The sequence below is a fragment of the Trachemys scripta genome, chromosome 3 (assembly GCF_013100865.1).
Source record: "Trachemys scripta elegans isolate TJP31775 chromosome 3, CAS_Tse_1.0, whole genome shotgun sequence".
Taxonomy (NCBI): domain Eukaryota; kingdom Metazoa; phylum Chordata; order Testudines; family Emydidae; genus Trachemys; species Trachemys scripta.
In genome coordinates this window covers 78,924,795-78,941,589 of record NC_048300.1, presented here as the reverse complement: position 1 = coordinate 78,941,589, position 16,795 = coordinate 78,924,795, and the positions used below count along the sequence as shown (strand labels likewise).

Genomic DNA, 16,795 nt, shown 5'->3' with positions numbered 1-16,795 from the left:
TCAATGGGAGTATCTCCATTGTCTTCAGTGGATTTTGAATCAGGCCAGTAATGATCAGCCACAGTCTGTTATAAAAGATCAGAATGGAAATGATTTCTTAGAGTTTTCAAAAGCGCATTGCAGCTTGCAGGCATGCCAGTTAGTATAAACTGTAACTCAGTTAAGCTGCCTTGGCATTAAAGGCCAAATTCACCACTGGCACAATGGGGGTTTGACTCCATTGTGCTCAGATATCATAGAGATAAGTACAGTGCATGTATTTTGAAACAGTAATAGATTTGATAGATAGATATACATTAAAGTCATTGGAGTTGCAATCACTTATACCATCAATCAATTTAGTCTCATATGCCTAATAGAACACCCTCTTATTCTAAGAGGGACGTTTTGCTTTTATTCAGGTTTAATTTGTGAAGCTCACTTTTTATGGCTACACATGAAGGATTTGGCCACAGATGCCCATTCTGGCATGTCTGGTGCACCCAAAATTCCCATTGACTCCAAGGAGAATTTGGGGATGTAAGAAATAACAGCCTGAGTCCTTAAAGGTTCCATGTATCGAACAGGAGGATGCTTGAATTGATCCTTATAAGAGAATTATGTGATATTTGTTTATATACACTACAAAATGACTGTACAGATATTACTCAGACTTTCCACAGAAGTTCACTTTTGAGGTAAGACAAGCATATGTTGTGTCAACCTCAAAGGTCAATCATTCAGAAAGGTCAGAGGGAATGAAAAGTGTAAGGAGGTATTTACATCAGAGAAGTTCTTTTCCATCCTTTCTTGCAACTTTGAGTCCTATCCCTGGTCCCCCTAATCGCCTACAGAAGTATGTCAGATCTTTGATTGGCCATTGATGGCAAAATTGGATCATACATTTTTTTGGAAAGTAAAGATATCTTTTTCGTTATCATTAATAATATTTATTTTGGAAAAATATTTTAAAAATGAATTTCTTCATTAACAAAACAGTAAAAAAACCTCAAATAACATTTGCACAATATTCCATAAATACATTTATATACAAAAAATATAGTCACATAGACCCGAAGTGCCTTTGTACATATTTACCAAAAAAATTAAATTATAAAAAAATGAACATCACAAAATACTCAAGCTTTACAATTATCATGAAAATATTTTTACAGATTCAAAAAAATAACACACTTTTTTTCACCTAGTAAAAACACATTTTAGTATCAAAAAAGACATTAAAGGCAGTGTTTGTGTCTCTAATTCAAGAAAAGACTGGCTCGTAAGAATCCAAAATATACACTTCACGCAGTGCATGCTTCTTATGTAGTAATTAAGTCCCTTCATTTAAATATATATAGAAAAGCAACTGACCATAGTGCAATGATAAAATTCATAAAGGCAGTGCAACAGTTATTCTTGAACACAGATCCTTGCCTAGTGTCCATCTTGTTTTTTTGCAGTCACTTTGCTAACTTCAGTAGAGAACCAGCTCAGCCTGAATTTAGTTTCTCAGCAGCAGTCAGTGAAGGAATCTATCTCCCTTTCCTCTTTCAGCAGCATTCATTGGGGCATATCTCCTTTGAAATTGTTTGAACAACAACTTTGCCATATCACTTCCGTTTTACACCTGTAGAGAGTTGAGAGAAGCCAAGAACAGAGAGAAGCAGAGTTTAGTAAAACATATAGAGGATCTCAGTGATTAAGAGATGGACAGAGATCAAGGAGTTCATCGGTGTGCTAGGGCAGAAGAGACTCCACAAATAAGGGATGACTCATAAATTAAAATTATACTGCAGCTGTGTCCCAATCCTGCAAGCTCTCTGTGTGTGGAACTCCCACTGAAGCGATTCATTTGCAGGATTAGGCTTTATCTTAAAAAAAGTTATCAGTTTTACAACCTCCACGCGAAAATAAACCCACAGGGCCAGATCTCACCGAGTGTAAATTGGTATAGCTCCATTAAAGGCAACGGAGCTGTGCTGATCTACACTAGCTCAAGATCTGGCTCAATTATTTTTATTTTCTTTTACAACCATTAGGCACTGTACTAACCTCAGTTGCTATGATGCATTCATCTTTCTCTTCTGATATGACATACACCGACTGGTACTTTGTGTCCTTTGAAGTGGAATATACTGATTCTGGTCGTTTTCTTTCAGAAGTATCACTATTGAAGATAAAACCAACAACAAAAATCAGATGGCTGCTACTAGTACCAACTAGGAAACATATACACCCTTTACAGTAAACTGTTGCCCCAGAGCTGTTATCTGAACCGTACCTCTTTAGTGGTACTGCACTTTTCTCCTCTGCCTCTGAATCGTATGTTTCACACTTGGCTTCGCATTTGCTGTGTTCCTCTTTAACAGAGTCCTCATTCTTAAGTTCATGCACCAAATTGTAATCCACTGATGGGTATCTAACTTTGTAGCCATTTTTATCAGAGTTATCACTGTGAAAGTCTATTTTCTTATTTGTGTTTTTAATCTGAGTGGCACCAATGACACTTATTGAAATGTCCTTTTCGCGTTGGCAGTTGGCCAAGTTGTTCATGGTCTCTGTTTCACTCCTGCATGCATCAGGCTGATGGTGCCTCTTTTGCATTTTGAGTCTGACACAGACAACAATAGCAGCGCACCCCAGCAATAGCATCAGGACCAGAATAATCCCAGCACATACTGCAATCCAAGGAAACTGTGCATTCTGACCTTCAGTGTACTTCTCAGTGAAGTCAACAATTACAGGTCCCTGAGGCTGTTCAGGGAGCAAAAACTGGCAGTTGAGTCCACCATATCCCCGAGCACACTCACACACATAACGGTTGTTTCTTTCATGGCAAGTAGCCCCATTGTGACAAGGGTTGTGTTCACATTTGCTGACTGGAGCACTACAGTTCTTTCCATTGTATCCTGGGGGACAGGTGCAAGAATAGTCATTAATTCCATCTTGGCAGGTTCCACCATTCAAACAAGGAAAGGAGGCACAGTCATCCAAATTATCATCACAGTGTCTTCCAGTAAAACCAGCCTGGCATTGGCATATGTAGGAATTTCCAAGATCAACACACTGGGCTCCTGTAATATTAAATATGACAAATAATAGGTAAGTGTTTTTATAATATCAAGTAACAACTCTTCAGCTTCACAATGTACTTAAAATGATGAAAATCAAGGCCAAGACTTTAAAAAAATGGATGCCTAGAGACAAATATGGAATTAGGACACCATTTCTGAACATCCTAGCTCACTCTTACAGTTTTTACCTCTGTTACCAGTAGCAAAACTTTTATTAATTTTCTAAACCTTATTTATTTTTCACCACTTATTCTGTTTACTTTTTTTGTGTTTTACTCAGCTTCATCGGTGAAACTAGTCTGAATCAATTTCACACCTTGGTTTTCATGAATTGGCACAATGTTGCAGAGTTTGGACTGCAACCAATGTGGAGGAATATTTTTAAAAAACACTTTTTTTAAAACAAAAACAGCTTTACTACTGCTAAATAATAAAAATGTTTAGCATTTTGATGGCACATTTCATCCATAGAGCTCAAAACAATGTTACAAAGGCATTTTTAAAGTATTGCTATCCTCATTTTTTACAAATGTGGAACCTGAGGCACAAGAAGGCCAAATGCCAGATCCAAGTCATATTGAAAGACAATACTATTTATACTGTGGAGCCATATCATGCCATCAACTTTTAAGCAGAACTCCTCAGTTTAGTCAATGGAGGAGTTCTAGATAAAAACTAATGGCACAACTCGACGGGGAGTTCTAATTAAAAACAATGGATTGACCTGGCCTATGATTTGTAATTTTATTTTTACACAAACCCTCAACTACATGACAGTGTCCCTTTAAGAGACAAAGGTATATAGTTTGCCTTACCATTAGCACAAGGACTGGAGCTGCAATAATCAATTTTCTTTTCACAGTTAAACCCAGAGTAACCCAATGGGCAGCGACAGCTGTATCCACCATCAGGGTTGTCTGTGCATCGCCCTCCATTGAAGCATGGGCCATCAGCGCAAGTCATAGCACTCAGCTCACAGTTTTTACCATAGAAGCCAGGTGGACAGGTACAGGAATAGCTGTTTTCAAGATCCTGTCGAAGAGAAAAGATTTATTCAATTTAAGTAATTTAAAAATCAAAATGATTGTAAAACTGTCTTTAGTTGATCAGATGTTTAAAATATCATTAACTCCTTTAACTTACGGTGCAGCTTCCACCATTCTTGCAGGGGTTGGCATCACATTCGTTGATTTCAATCTCACAGTTGGAACCAGTGTACCCAGGACGGCAAGAACAAGTGTAGCTTCCCTGGCCAGTATTGGTGCAAGTGGCACCATTCTTACAAGGCTTATGATGGGTACAGTAATTAAGATCTGAAAAAGATTTAAAAGGAGAGACAGATCCATAAAGATATGTGCTAGTTTGCAACTGTTGCATGGCTTGAATGAGGGGTACTCTAGAAAATGCTGTTATTTTCTAAAAGACAATCATACGCAATGATCAAGAACTTACCTTGGTTACAGAAAAGGCCACCCCAGCCTTCCTGACAGTTGCATTGCCACGGTTGTTGACAGGTGCCATGAAGGCAACCTGGGTATCGGATGCACTCATCACAATAACGGCCTTGCCACCCAACCCTACATCTGAAAAACAAACAAAGGATTGTCAGATTTGTACTTCCAACAGTTAGAAATCCTATCTCAAACTCTGCAAACACACTGAAGCAAAAACCAGGAATCAAGTTTCCTAAAAAGCCTTCCGTGATCCTTCATGTGGGAAAGTCACTGAGTCTAACTGTAGCATCAGTTTTCATCAGTCCCAGCTACCTCTTTCATTACCTTAAACAGAGCTATTGTTCTAGATACTTATTTTGTTTACTATCATAACAAACAGCTAACCTTACATATACTACTGTAAACTCATTAAGTTAATATTAATGACACTCATGTTTGACTTCTAGATTAATACTTTGATCTGGATTTCTCAGGTTACCATCTCCTATGAAGAAAAACACTTAAACTAACCCTCAAATGACAAATGTCTTATCTAAGTCTAGAGCATCAATTTGACATTAGGGACCAAAAAAAAAAAAAAAAAGAAAAACCTCTGAAAACTTACTTGCATTCTCCAGGTTTGTCACAAAACCCATGTTGTTCATCACATCCAGGCAAGCAAATTGCTGCAGACAAATAAAATATATAGATACATAAGCTCCAGGGTCAAATACATCCCTTCTGAAAATACAGTTTTGAAGTGTCTTCTGGGTTGGGACAAACCCTCTTTCACTAGTTCAGTCAGTTAATAGCAGCTGAGTTAATCTCTGAAGGCTGGTGGAGTATTGATCTTGCTTAGTAACTGGGTACTTTACTTATCACTAGGGATGAGCATTCTTCTTAATACAGTTGCACACAGACAAAAGAGGACTCACAATTGCTCTCTTCCCTACAGCCCCTCACCCCCCTTTCCTTCCCAGTGAGGGTCAGAAGTCCTTTTTTCCAATTCTATGCACACAGCTCCACCTCTTAATATCCCCAGAAAGTGTGTGTGTAGATAAGAGTGGACAGCTGGTGTGCAGGGTGCCAGTGCAGGACAGCTGCTCTATTGTCTATTCTCTCCCAGCAGCTGCCCCACTGCAACAATACCCCCAACCCCTTGCAGCCAATCGGGGCTAAGACATGCTTCCCCAGCAGCCTATCCCTGCCCAGATCTAATCTATGGCACGCGCGTGATTTCTCTGCAAAAACTTTTTTTCTTATTCAAATAAATAAGTCTAAAGTTCTTCCTCCCCCCTGCAAAAAAGGGGGCGGGTGGGCACAAACATAGTAAAGAGGTAAGCAGGCCAGAAGGAGGGAGGGTGGGGGAAAAAGAGACTTCTGCTCATTATTTCGCCTGGTTATGGAACTCATTAAGCAGGCACTGCAAAGTTTTAATTCAACAAAGCTAGCTGGAGACAATGACATAAGAAAGAAAGAAAGAAAGAAAGAAAGAAAGAAAGAAAGAAAGAAAGAAAGAAAGAAAGAAAGAAAGAAAGAAAGAAAGAAAGGCAGTGCTGATAATCAGATTGTCTCAAAACTGGAATGAAAGGAGATGAAAAGGGGTATAAGGGAAGCAAACTGGAGCCTGGAAACCTCACTTGCTAACCAGAAAACATTCTTTTTGCACAAACACACACACACTGCTGCCTAATAAATATGTTATTTCATATATTTTAGCTGATTTTTCATAAGACACTGAGTAGACTGTACAGCATGCATACACAATGATTCAGAAAAGAGGGGAAATAATCCGCTTGGTTACTGAAGAAGCAGCAATATACAAATATCAAAAGGTGCTGACATCCCTAAACAGTTCATCAAAGAAATGTTTCCTCTCCCTCCACCCCCTAACCCTTTTGCAATAGAAACCTTTAATCCAGGGGCACTACAACCATTTAAAGCCTTACCAGGGGAAATTCAAGTCCCCAGTTTACTATGCAAAATTGTGCCACATAGGGCTGTAATCACCTTACTAGTCCCTAACACTAAGAATAAACTGATACTGTTTAATATCAGTCCATCTGAATTCACAATTTAGCTCATTTTTTTTAACAAGGCAAACAGATAGGCTGTCTTGCACCCTACCACATCCAAATTGTTTTCTTCCTGTTACTCATCCTGATTTGTGAGGTTTGGAGGGGGGGATTCAGATGGTGAGTTATCTGCCAATATATTATTATAGACATACACACAAATTAGAATATTAGTATATACTAGAGTGTAGTAGAGTGGGGATGTGCACTAAATTTATCTTCAATGTATCTGACTTCTTTGACCACCTCAGCTGCAATCTGCTCCATCTCTGCCAGGGCTACTTCTAACATTCCAAACCTGCCAGCAGGGTCAAGCTTAGCCCTCATTTAAAGCTTACAGTCCTTCATGCAACACAAAACAAAAACACAACCTGCCTCCATAACGTTTCCCTTGTTTCCCATAAATGTGTTTTTTTCTCCTCCCAAATTACACTGATCTGGGGTACAGGGAGGGCAATGTTCAGCCTCAACCAGCCCTCAGGCTTATGATCCAGTATATCATGATCTGACAGGATTAGAAATATGTTCTTTATATCTCTAGAGAGCATCTTGGACTCCTCCTTTCCAATGGGTGACAGCACTTGTTTTGAGCCCTGTTAGGTTACAAGGTTGCACGATATCAAACCATACAGTCTTGACTTTATGATTGATGGATAAGCTACTTCAGCGTTGTAGAAGTTCTATTAGTTATAATTCCTCTTTCTAAGGCCTGTACCTCTTGACTCATGGCTTGAAGATACCCTAGCTTCCTGGTAGAAGGATACCATAAATAGCCCACATATGTTTTCTTTTAAACTTCCTAAAACATTTCTAGGATAACTTTTCTATACAATGTTTGGTATAAACAAAATATGTGATGGTGTAGTATGGCATCAAGATGTCATTGGTGTAAGATTGGATCATTTCAGATAACTCACTTATGGTTTTGGTACTTCTGAGTAATGAGGTCATCCCATGGCTCATGCCAATAAAACCTTTACATAGCAGCACCATACCATCATATATTCCTTCTTCCTTGGTTTTTATTCTCATCTGGGACCTGAACCAATGCACAGGGAAATCAATGGAATGTCTTCCATTGACTTCAGTGGGCATCATAATGCATGTGACTGTAGCCAGGAGAAATTCAATAGTCTTTCTTTGTGGACACTCACGATCGGTGCAGTACTGTCCCTTCCAGCCTGGGTTGCAGACCTTCTCTCCACGCTCTCCACAAGTGAAGTGGCCAAAGGCATCATCCCTGGGCCGGCAGAAGACAGAGCAGCCCTCTCCATAGTAGTGTTCATCACACACAAAGCGGTAGGAGTACTTGAGGTCAGTGCGGACACTGCTGTGCAGGTCCTGGGACCACTCCTCCCCCACTGTCAAATGCCTCTGTGTGGCCAGCCGACTGATAAGGCGCTCTGGGTTCTCTGCAAGGAGAGGGAAGGAAGAAATGCAATTAACTAACTGTGAGTCACGAGGGTGCAATGGGAATAACTGCAATAGATTACCTAGAGGAGTTCACAGGAGGGGAGAATTGTAAGTGCAGAAATGTTAAAGCCATGTGCTGACAGGGCTCTCTTTCTTATAACATTCTTATGAAGAACAGTAGAATGAGAAAGGGCAGGGAGAGGCTACATTAATTGAGAAAGTAAGGAAAGTGAGCCTGAGAAGTAGCAGGTTTGGATTTAATCCTGGATTTGCACCAGAGTATTTACCTGTGTTGAGGTCATCGGGAGAATCTGTATGAAGAGCCTCAATGATGAGAGAGAAAGTGCCCTGGAAAATTAAAATAAAAAAAAATGCGCACAAAATGAGAATCAAAAGTCAGCAAAAAAATGTGATCACAGGCAGCAGCAGCAGCCCCAGAAATATATGTGCCCAGTCAGTGAAACCCTCTAATCCCTCACTCCAGCCTGTTTTCACTTTTCTCAAGGGATTGGAAGAGCTTTTTGAAGAGTTGTTTCCTGGCCTGTTTTTTCAGCCAGTTAGTACAGGATATGGTGTAAAAAAGGGGGGTCAGGGAGGCAGCGGGTAGGATGTGAGGGCAGTTGCCATTAATCTTCGCACTTAATTTCCCCAGTTTCACACATTGGGAGGATGACTGGAAGATCCTTTGGGAATTTCACGCAGGGCTGACAATTTCTACAGCCTGCTCCGGGCACAGAAGTGGGCAAGGGGGGTGGGAAGGGCGGAGAATCAGGACTTCCCCACACTGGTGGGACCATACTTGTGTTGGCCAGGGACAGGAGCGAGGGAACCGCAGAAAATCAAACACACCCTACGGCTCCCACCGCCGTCCATTCATCTAACCGGCTCGCCGGTTCCATAGCAAGACACAAGCTCGCTGCAGCATGAGTCTCCCTCCGACCGGCTGTCCAGAGGCAGTCAGTACCTCCTGCCATCACCCCCACCCCCCAGCCCGCTCCCTGCGCTCAGGGCCCCCCGCCCCCTCGGCCCCCCCCCCCCTGTGCTGCTGTGACGCACCCAGCCCAGCCCGTCCTTTGGCCACAGACTCTTAGCCACCCCCCGCGCGCTGCTCCGCGCTCCCCGGTCCCTGGCGCTCGCGCAGCCCCTGGTCCGTGGCGGGGCCGGCGCGGGAGCCGCCCGGGGTGGAACTTACGGGCCAGGTGAAGCCGAAGGGGAAGCGGATGGGGTTGCTGAAGGCGGGCTCGGCGCCGCCGGCGCTGTCGGGCACGCTGAAGGAGTTGGCTCCCAGCACCGGGGTGATGGCGCTGCCGTAGGTGCAGGGCGGCTCGGGGGACACGCTGGCCTGATAGTGCTTGAGGCACACGCGGAAGAAGGTCTTGCAGTCGCACTGCTGCAACCCGGCGCCAGGGCCGCCGCTCCCCGCGCGGCAGCAGTTGCGATTCCCCAGCAGCCCCTTCTTATTGACAAACTCCTGCAGCTTCAGCTCGAACACCCCGGAGCACCGCACCTGCGGGGGACAAGAGGAGCCATTCAAAAGGCGCCCGCCAACCGGGGGAGGGCATCAAAGCGGGTGCAGCCGCTGCCCTGCTGGGGCAAGCCCGCAGACCCCACACGCTCCGGCTCCGCTCCCTTAGGAGACACGCGCCCCGAGCCAGGGCCAGCTCCCCCTGGGGCTGGGGGACAAGCCTCCGCCAGAGAGGAGGCTCAACAGTTTGCCAGTCTTTGCAGCATCCCTCCCAGGTTTCCAGAGGGCCCCCACCCCACTGGTTAGCTTGGCAGTTGATATTAGCAGTTGCACTGAACAGCGCCCGGAATACAGACCCCAAGATTCACTTACCTGGCAATGGCAAAGCAGCACAGAGAGGATGGCAAGAGTCAGCATGGACTGACCTCCCATTTTGGAGAGTAGGGTTTTTCTTCTTGTCCCTTTTCTTTCCTTTCTTTCTTTCACAGGCAAAAAAAAAAAACGTCTCTCAAGAAGCCTGGGCTGGGCAGGAGAAGCCTCTTGTCCCAGTGGAGTTGGTGTTAAAGTTTACCTCTTTCAAGAGTCTCTCTCTCTCTTTCTCTCACTCTTTTCTGGTGATGCTTTTAGGGACGCCTTTTGGGGAACTGACAGCTCTTCTGGCTGGCAAAAAAGGGGGACAGACTGTTTTTAAGACTGATATTCTAAACAACTTTTTCCTCTCTTTCTCTTCCAAGCCACGATTTTTCTCCTTTCGCCTAAAGCTTCTTCTCCCACCAGCCAAAACGGAGAAGAAGAAAAAAGCCACTTAATTCCCAAAGGAGGCAGAATAAAGGCTTCCCGTGGAAGATTAAAAATCAGCGATCTGGAAATCCCTGTAGACTAGGAGGAGGAAGCGATAATTCCCGTTGCCTTCAAATGAGCAGAGCGAGAGAGGGGGTTTGTGTTTTATCTGCGTGTGTGGAGCTGGCCCCTCGCAGATCAGGGACTGGGAAGTGTCAAACAGCAGCAGCAATTTGCAGATCACGTTGGACTCTTATCCCCTTCTCGCAAGATGCAAAGATCGGTCTCGTTATTTCTTGTGGTCTTTTTTTAAGGGATCCAAGCCAAAACCAACAATAATAATAATAATCAGATAATGTCTTAATGGAAGCGAACTGAGCGCGCCTGTGTGTGCTCCTGGGTCTCTCCTTGCGTGTGTGTGATCTTTGCTGTGCCTCTCTCCGAATGTAAAGCACTATGGATCTGCCTCTCATCAGGCGCCTGCCTCCCTTATATCCCGCCGGCCGCCTGCATGGCTAATGAGATGCAAATGAGCAGCCCCCCAATCTGGCTAGAGCTGTCACAAAGGAGCCACTTTTCCAAACCGTCCTCTCAATGGATCGCCAAATGGTCAGTGAGCTGTAAAATGTGCAATCCTCCTCCTCCTCCTTTACCCCTTTCCCCTCCTGCTCTCACCAAACGCGCTCATTTATATTCCTGCAAATTTGGTAACCGCAAGAATCCCCCTTCTGCTCTGGGGAGATGGTAACACCCTCTCGCAACATGCACAGAAAGGGAGAGAGCAACACACCCCAGCAAGAAAACGAGCTCCAAGCATTGAGATCTATAATTACCTCTTGAAATGTGTAAAGCACCACTGTGCCCCCAAAAAGTAAGTTGTGGGTGATAATGTACATTTCCAGAGATATCCTTTAGCTTAAAGGGGGAGGGCGGGGGTCAGCTTGACACACAGGAGAAATCTGATCCCTTTAAATTCACACCATCTTCCCCATGGTATAAGCTGGATCATTTAAAAAAAGAAAAAGGTCACGAATATATTTGTGGGACCAGAGAAGGGCTTTGGTGTTCTCCTTCCGGTTTCTTAAAACCAGGCTACATTCGGGGAGTAGCCGGGGCAGGGGGAGAGAATCTGGTGTTTCAAAGTTTGCAAGCTGGAAGGGGCAGGATGCTTACAGACTGATCATTATTCTGGATACACGATAGATATTTTCGTAGCGAAGAAAAACTGGGAAGAGCCCTGTGTTAAGTTTCAGGGGGTGGGCAAACATTTGGGCTTTTACATACATATATATATATATATATCCTCGCTGAGAATGGTTTGCGAAGTGCTGAAAGAAGCAGTTAGCAAAGCCCATTTGAGTCCCATATCCCTATATTATTATTATCAGCCTCCTCATCAACCTCTCTCCCTTTTTTCCCCTCCTTCAGCTTAGTAAAAAGTGAGTTTGGTGTGTGTCGTTCGCGTGGCTGTCATTAAGGCAGTTTGTTATTGTGTGAGGGCTGAATCAGTTGGCTCTTTGTGCTCTCAGCTGTATGGTAATGTAGACAGCACCTGCTCTCTGCACAATGCAAGGGAGAGAAAGAGCTCCCCTCGGCGCACGCTACTGCCTCTACAACAATGTCCGCACATTTTTTTTAAAGAAATCCCGTCCAGGAACATCCCCCCCCCCCCATATTAAAAAAACAACAACTTTACACCAACAGCCAACTTCTTATTTTTTTACACATCCATCGGACACTAGAACTTTTGTTCCGATTTTAAAAACAAGGCCAGGAGTTTACTGGTGGGGGGAGGGCCTCTCATTGCGAGATTTCTTAATTATGGCTGAAAGTGGAAGATAAAAAGTTTGCAGGCGACTTTGGGATATAACTTGGAGATGGGTTTTCACTTTGTTTTGGGCCCTTTTCAAGCACCTAGATAGGCGCAGGCGGATTCATTAGGATGCAAGGTGTAACTGTCTGTGTAAATGTCATTTTAATTGTAACACAGCATTTCAGCACAGATTAAGCTTGTGTGCAAAGGAGAGGATTTGGCTACAATAACCTCACTGTAGGTATGCCGTGCTAAAAGCCTTATTATGGCTACTTTATTGGGTTGAAACGTGCATTTGCATGGCAAAATGTGACTTTCATTGAAGCAGATGTCTTGATCACAAATTATCTTACAATGCACTGGAAAAAATTCTCAAACACTTCTTAAAGTAAAATCACTGGTTAATACCAATTAAAAGAAAATCACTAATGAATGCATTCAGCCTAGCACATCCTGGCTATTACACGACTGTAACTGTATACTTCCCAGTGCAGCATAGCCTTTTTTCCTCTGCTGGCACCCAAACTCTCCAAGTATCTGTGTCATTTAAACAAGTATCAAAATATTCGCAACCTTTCACCTTTTAAATCTCCTTTGTTTAAATATAATTTTGGTCAAAAGTATAATTTATACCCAAATATTCCCCCGCCCCTCCCCGATAATAAAATCTTATGTGCACAGGAATGTTTGCTTTTAAACTACAGGTACTTCTGGGATAACCATTTTTAAACGTAGGATCTCATCCTGCAGTCTCCTATTAACACCAATGGGAATTTTGCCTGAGTAAAGACGGCCGGATCGGACCCATTAAGCATGTTCATGCCTAAAGAGTAAAAATCCACCTACACTTTCACCTCCTTTAAGTAAGAAACATGTGGATATGTTAACAGAAGATATTGAAGAGCAAGCGCTAGATTTAACTTGTAAATTACTCTTGCCACCTAGCGTCAATATCTTTTTTAATGGCTTGCCGCTGCTTCTGAACCTTTGCTGCAGCCTCGTTTCCTTAGGAAAGCAAATCTGGTTCATACAGGTTTTCTGGGCACGTGAGAGGGGAAAATATGTTTAAAGTTGAGGTCGTCTGTAGACTGAGGTTAGAAGTGATATATCACCATAAATCTTTTAATCTGGGAGAGATAGAAAGTTCTTTCATTTGCATCGCTGTTTAAAAAACTGTAAATAAAAAGTTACACGCGCAAGGGCTTAAACCTACACACACACAAAACTTGCCCCGAATCTTTAACATCACCCTTCAGTATCAAGTATTTGTTAAATTGACGTGGCACAGATTTCTCGATTACTGCTGCAAAGCGTAACTGAAAGGCGTCGTAAAATCCATCAGAATCCTGCCCAATGCACTTATTCTTTTCCAACTTAATTTATGCCACGCGATTCTGTGTTGGGGAAATCAAGCAGAAAGCTCCTTTTTTGCTTCTTTTCCCCCCTCTCCCTCTCTCTTTCAGATGCTGGGCTAACGGGGAGACTGTTTAACTTAAGTGTTTCTATAGGAGGCTGTTGTAGTTTAACTCCTGCCCACCAGTAGCTGGGACGAACAAAGGAGGGACTCGAGGTCTAACTATTCATCCTTTCTCTGCACTTTAATTTTCATTGATTTTAAAGACAAGGGGAGCCCTTAGGGATTCGAGCTGAAGGGGGATGACACGCCTTTAGACGCGATCAACCCCCTAGCCAGCCATCTGCTCCTAACCAAATGGCGTTTTTTCACTCCCAACTGCATGTCTCTATACTCCTCTCACACTTACATACCCAAACCAGAGCCCCCCAAATGCAGAGGCAGCTTACGTTGAAGTATGTTAAACAGACTATCGGTGGCATGGCCACAGCAGCCAAAGTCCTGAGGTTGGAGGGAGGTAATAAATCCTCACCTTCCTCGTTAAGAAAATGCTGAAACCCCCTTTTAAATACTTTTTGATAACTCAGCAAATATACAGTACAAAGTCGGACTCATTAAGGAGCGGAAGACATCCCAGACGTTGGCAATGGGGATGGAAGGGAAAATTTCCCTGCGAATGGGATTTTGTTAATTCATGAGAATCTCGTGTAGGCATCTTGCTTTTTCCAATGACCTATTAGAAAAAGAGTTCAATAAGGTAGAGAACAGAATACATTTACTCGGTTTAAACATGTAGGACTAAAAGGTTGAGCCTTATAGTTAAACAATTCTCTAGAGCTGGGATCTTGCATTGTCTCAGGCGGGCTGAAAACTGTATATTTTAATTTATAGCATCCTGTAATGACAGGCTCCCTCTTCCCTTGAAAGAATTACAGCCCAACCACAGAACAACAAAGCTGAAAACTTCCAATCAGTCAAATAATCTTTTATTTATAACCATGCCAGATTATAGACATAGTCATTGCATGGTGTCTATTAATTAGGCTTAGTAACACGCATCAGTTTCTACAGGATACTGCTTATTCACCCGCTATTGGCTTGTATTTTTCTAGAAATGTATAACGCATAGCCATATGGTGCATGTCGACATATGCATGCATACGTGTATGTGTGTAGTTATGTGAAGCTGATTGGATATAATATTTTAATTGGGTAAATATTATTTACCTAAGTGTGTGTAGATGATATGTATACTACATATCAGATGACGTGCTAATACACAGAAATATTTAACATCCAAGTATATTTATAATGCATCTGAAGGTCCAGAATGGTTAGATGCGGTGAAGCAGATGCAATAGAACATAAGATCGTCTTCATACTTTATGGCAACGGAGATAAGGGTAAGTGGATGTGATTGAAAATAGTCCCACATAAACCACTGGCCTCAACGCACTTCGATGGTACTTTTTCTGATATGGCAATCAGGACGTAATGAGTATTATATCTATCCTTCTACACTTTTCTGATCTGGAAAACTGAAACTCAGCCGCCTCCTCGCTAGGAAGTGGCAGACCAAACGCTGGTGTGGGAAAAAGATTGTTTTCCCCCTGAGTGTTACGTAATGTAAGCTTTTCCTGTAACCCAGTCCTGTGTAAAAAATAGGGTGGGGAAGAGAAGGGAATGTATTACAATAAAACAATTATGGGGGTAATATGATTGCTCTGTATTTTCTGCTGGATATTCGCATGTTTTTATGTGTGAGGGGGATTAAGAAGTTTAGCATGAAGGTTTGTAGAAAGTTGCAAAGGCATGTGCTGATTAGAATAAGAAAGGGCAGTCGCGTGGCTCAGCTGGCACACAGAGAGGCCAGATGATAGATAAGCAGCTCGGTGGCTTCTCCCCCTCTTCCCCCATCCCCCTTTTTCAAATCGCAAATCATCTGCTCTAGCCCTCTCCTAGCCCCTCATTTTCATAACAAAGGTTGTGTGTTTACCTGTGATCCTAGAACCGACGGGGCATTCCTTTGTCTCCAGATCAGATTACTGCAGCCAGCTGCTCTTCAGCCCTTTCCTGTGAAAATCCGAAAGTGGCCCCTATATATGTTTTACTGACTGAACATGGGGGGAAACCTTTTTCCTTGGCTCTGGCTGTTTGTTTGGTTGTTGGCTTGTGTCCGACTCTATTTTGGTTGTGGGAAACTGTGGTGAGGAAAGTTGGTGACTATTCTTTGTGTGTGTGTGCGTGCGTGCTGTTGCTGTTATTTCAAAATGGCAAGGATTATTGGTTGAATATTCTTGCAAGGGTTGAGGTCAGTCGCGTGCCGATGTCTGCCAGGGGAACATCTGCCGGTTCCTTAGGGCAAATTTAGCAAATGTGGTGTGCTCAGGATTACACATACCTCCGGGCCATAGAAGGAACAAAACCAAACACACACAAAAAGGCACGACAATAGACTGGCCCATCTCCCCCACCAACAGATTGCCATCGATCCCCCCAAAAGAGAAGCCAGTGTGACCTGCTCCGAACATCTCTGTGTGTGTGTGTGTGTGAGTGTGTGTGTGTGAGAGAGAGAGAGAGAGAGAGAGCATAGCTGCACATTCCATATCTTCTGAGGCTAAACTCCAGAATCTCATAATTGTTCTTAGATGTCAGATTGCCTTTCTAAATTAAAAATAACATATAAAATGTGCCGAAAGGCGTCTGTGTATATTATATATGCATCCCAACATAATTATATCACATGATCTTATAGAATACATCTCTTACATTTTCCTTTGTGTCCATGTATTTTATGCAATTTTAGTAACAATTTTAGTTGTTAATGATAACTCAGTATCAGATGAGAGAGAATTTTGCTGGGAAAGACAAATATGGATACAGGTTCTTTCTGGAAATTCAATTAGATTTTTGTTTTGTTTTGTTTTGTTTTTGCTTAGCGCCTTTTCTTTTTATTTCTATTTTAAACGACTGGGTCAATGGTTAGAAATTATGTAAAAGGATTCTACACACAAGTTTGATAACCTGAGTCATTATATGTGACCTATTATACTTATCAATAATGGCCCAAGTTTTACAGTCCTTACTCGGGAAATCATAGGGAGTTTTGACGAAGTAAAAGACTCTAAAGTTTGACGCATCGGATAGTTCTCCAATTCTTCTTTCGAGAGAATACAAGAAGGAGGAAAGGGTTACACGTTTCTCCTCCCTCTCCCTACTTCTTTTTAATTAACTCTAAACATCTCATCTATTTTACTCTCTAAAGCTTACTTTAAATAAAAAAAATATGAAAATGGTTTCATCTTGTTGGAAGAACTGCGGATAGGATCATTTTATTCTGATTATACCAATGGCGGGCTGTATGCACCAAAATCTCGTTACAGATCAAGTAGTGTACAAGAAACAC

At 42.6% G+C, this 16,795-nt stretch overlaps 1 protein-coding gene across 1 annotated transcript; it reads right to left on the bottom strand.

Moving 5' to 3' along the window:
* Positions 1-966: 966 nt before the first annotated feature.
* On the bottom strand, positions 967-11,222 carry DLL1 (delta like canonical Notch ligand 1). The gene is made up of 11 exons (XM_034765166.1): positions 9,815-11,222; positions 9,170-9,484; positions 8,265-8,325; positions 7,719-7,976; positions 5,115-5,175; positions 4,509-4,639; positions 4,200-4,369; positions 3,872-4,088; positions 2,264-3,056; positions 2,035-2,149; positions 967-1,609 (listed from the first exon to the last, which is right to left on the bottom strand). The coding sequence occupies exons 1-11, from the start codon at positions 9,872-9,874 to the stop codon at positions 1,604-1,606; spliced, it is 2,187 nt and encodes a 728-aa protein (XP_034621057.1). The 5' UTR covers positions 9,875-11,222; the 3' UTR covers positions 967-1,603.
* Positions 11,223-16,795: the final 5,573 nt, after the last annotated feature.